Genomic DNA, 2,638 nt, shown 5'->3' on the forward strand with positions numbered 1-2,638 from the left:
TCTTGGCTTAAATACTCAACTGACAAAAATCTCGCGAGAGTAGGCACATCCGATGACACTTCAGTATACATTTACCAAAATATCGTTGGTAAGAGTGTGCAAATGCCGTGAGAAGCAGGGAGTGGTCGTTTGGCCAAGCACTGTCCTAGAAATGAGAGGACCTACCCAGAGGGGTGATGAGTCCCGGCTGCCCCCAGAGGTGGTAGGAGGAGGGAGTGCCCATGTGACCTTGGATTTGCCAAGACAACAGGTTGTCTGTGATGGTCTGTCTTCCCTCACTTCCCGCATACTCCCACCTGGTGTGAGTGTGTAAGAAAAATGCACTCACTGATCCATTAGCCTAAGCGAAGGGTCTTGGGAATAGGTTTTCTAAGAGGGAATTATTTACATGTAGATATCCCTTGATTTTATGAAATCAGTATATTCCTGGAAAGTCAGCCAGAAAGCAAAATTGGGTCAACCAAACCTCTACTTCCCATTCCAAAGTTGAAAATACGATGCTATGGGAAAAACAGATGTTGAATCAGACTTGGGAATGGAGAAGGCCTCTTTGGATTTTCTGATAGCACAGCAGTATGCTCAGAGTGAGACACTGCGTGTGGGTTTTGTGACATGTAGCAATGAGGTGAGTCCTGTATCGCCGAGCTTTCTCTACATCGTGCACCATGCTGGGGCTGTGTGTTTATTCCCTCTAATTTTTCGCAATTTCCCGGAAAGGGGTTTAGCTCCTTTAAGCAGATGGGGAAACTCAGATTCCCAGGGGTTAAGTAACTGGCCAGTCGCCATGTAGACTTGGGGCTGTGAATTGTTCCTTTCCATCCGAGAATTAACAGCCTAAAACCACTTCCAGCCTCAGACTTCCCTGGCAGTCTAGTGGTTGAGACTCTGCATTTCTAATGCAGGGGACTCGGGTTCCACTCCTGGTTGGGGAACTAAGATCCTACATGCTGAGTGGTACAGCCAAAAAACAAACAAACAAGCAGACCACTTTCAGTCTAAAGGCTATTTCAAATGGAGCTAGTTGTATCCTTGGTATTAATATTTCCAAACTTGTTGCTAATTTTCAAGACAATTCCTAACCCACAGGGAGAGGGATTTTTCAAGTACCTACTAAGGGTGATGCCGGGGCCCTTCCTGCTTGACTCATTAAGCTGGCAGTGTGGGGATGACAAAGGTATATTCCAGACCAGGAGGGCCCTGAACCTGCAGGAGGTTAGCCAGCTGCTACTTGGTAGAATTACCGGGCACCTCCCACCTGGAAACCTCGTGTTCTGTCTGACTTCGGTGATTTTTAGAAACTGCTTTGGAAACACTTCCAGGCAGCCTGACAGAAATTCTGTATTATGTACAGAGAGGGTGAGTTTCATTTGTTTCGAGTGTGACCTTTGACTGAGGTCAGAGTTCAGCATGGGCTTGTGGCTTAGCCATGGGAATGGCAGATTCACAGATTCCTCTCAGATGGCGGTTAGGCCCAAAGGACTTTTCGGGGAGTGGTGTTGGGGAGCCCCAGGCACCCAGAGTGGTGTCACTGCCAAGGTCTAAGCATCGAGCCTGTGTGGAAGAAGGCCCCGAGGAGAGGTTGGGGACCTGGGGTCCAGAGTGATGTGACCAGCTAGCTGTCCCTTGGATACATTTCTAAGCCAACTCCACACCGCTGGGCATTTCCCTTTCTATCCTGCTGCCATTGTCACGTGGTCCCGTGTTCTGGGGGTCCCTGCTGAGGGCTCAGGAGCGTATCATAGAGTGACTGTACACGGGGGAGGGTAAGGAAGGACATCATGGGAGTCTGAACCAGAGAGCTGACTCCAGATCTTTCTCTCCTGGCTTCCTGCCATTCCCACTCCAGGTGGCAGCGGTGGGAGTGAGAGTCAGGAGAGGAGCAGCAGCCCACCTCGGCCAGCAGTCTCAGCTCCCAAGCGGGCCAGTGAAGTCGCTGAGGAGACTGCGTCAGGACGGCAGAAGCTGCAAGCCCGACAGTTAAAACAGTGGCCAGAGCAGCAGCCACAACCGCAACCACACAACCAAGGGTCAGGACCTCAGCCAGAGTCGCAGCAGCAGCAGCAAGATGGGCAAGAGCCGCTGCCCCAACCGCAGCCAGAATTGCAGGAAGAACCCCAGTCTGAACAACAGGGGCCGCTGAAACCACGGCTTCGGCTTATGCCGCGGCAGAAACAGTCACGGGAGCAGCACAGGCAGGTGCGACGGCGGTCACGGCTGCGGCAGGAACGGTTCCAGCGGCAGGAACTGCAGGAAAAGCCCCCGTGTGTGCAGTATGAGCAGCAGAAGCAGCTGCAGCGGCAGGAACAATCAGAGAGGCAAGTGCAAGAACAGCAGCTGCCACAGCTGCAGCAGAAGCTGCAACAGGACTTACAGCAGGGATGGCCACAGCTGCCGCAGCAAGCGGTACAACAGCTGCAGCAAGCGGTACAGCAGCCACAGCAGCTACAACAGCAGGAGCCATTACAACCACAGCAGGAGCAGCTACAATCACAGCAGGAGTCACTGCAACCACAGCAAGAACAGTGTCAGCTGCTGCAGCAACAGCAAGAACAGCTCCAGCACCAAGAACAGTTGCAGCAACAGCTGTTGCAGCAGCAAGAGTTACAGCGGCAGCAGCAGCAACAGCAGCAGGAACACT

The 2,638-nt window shown here is 52.3% G+C and overlaps 1 protein-coding gene across 1 annotated transcript in view; it reads left to right on the forward strand.

The window, feature by feature from the left end:
* The window catches only part of ZNF853 (zinc finger protein 853), a 17,452-nt gene that overhangs the window by 1,880 nt on the left and 12,934 nt on the right, over positions 1-2,638 (forward strand). The window contains exon 3 of the mRNA XM_010845786.1: positions 1,847-2,585. Within this exon, the coding sequence (XP_010844088.1) occupies positions 1,847-2,585 (739 nt within the window). The remainder of the gene's footprint in view (positions 1-1,846; positions 2,586-2,638) is intronic.

Source organism: Bison bison, unplaced genomic scaffold (genome assembly GCF_000754665.1).
Source record: "Bison bison bison isolate TAMUID 2011002044 unplaced genomic scaffold, Bison_UMD1.0 scf7180017864223, whole genome shotgun sequence".
NCBI classification, from domain to species: domain Eukaryota; kingdom Metazoa; phylum Chordata; class Mammalia; order Artiodactyla; family Bovidae; genus Bison; species Bison bison.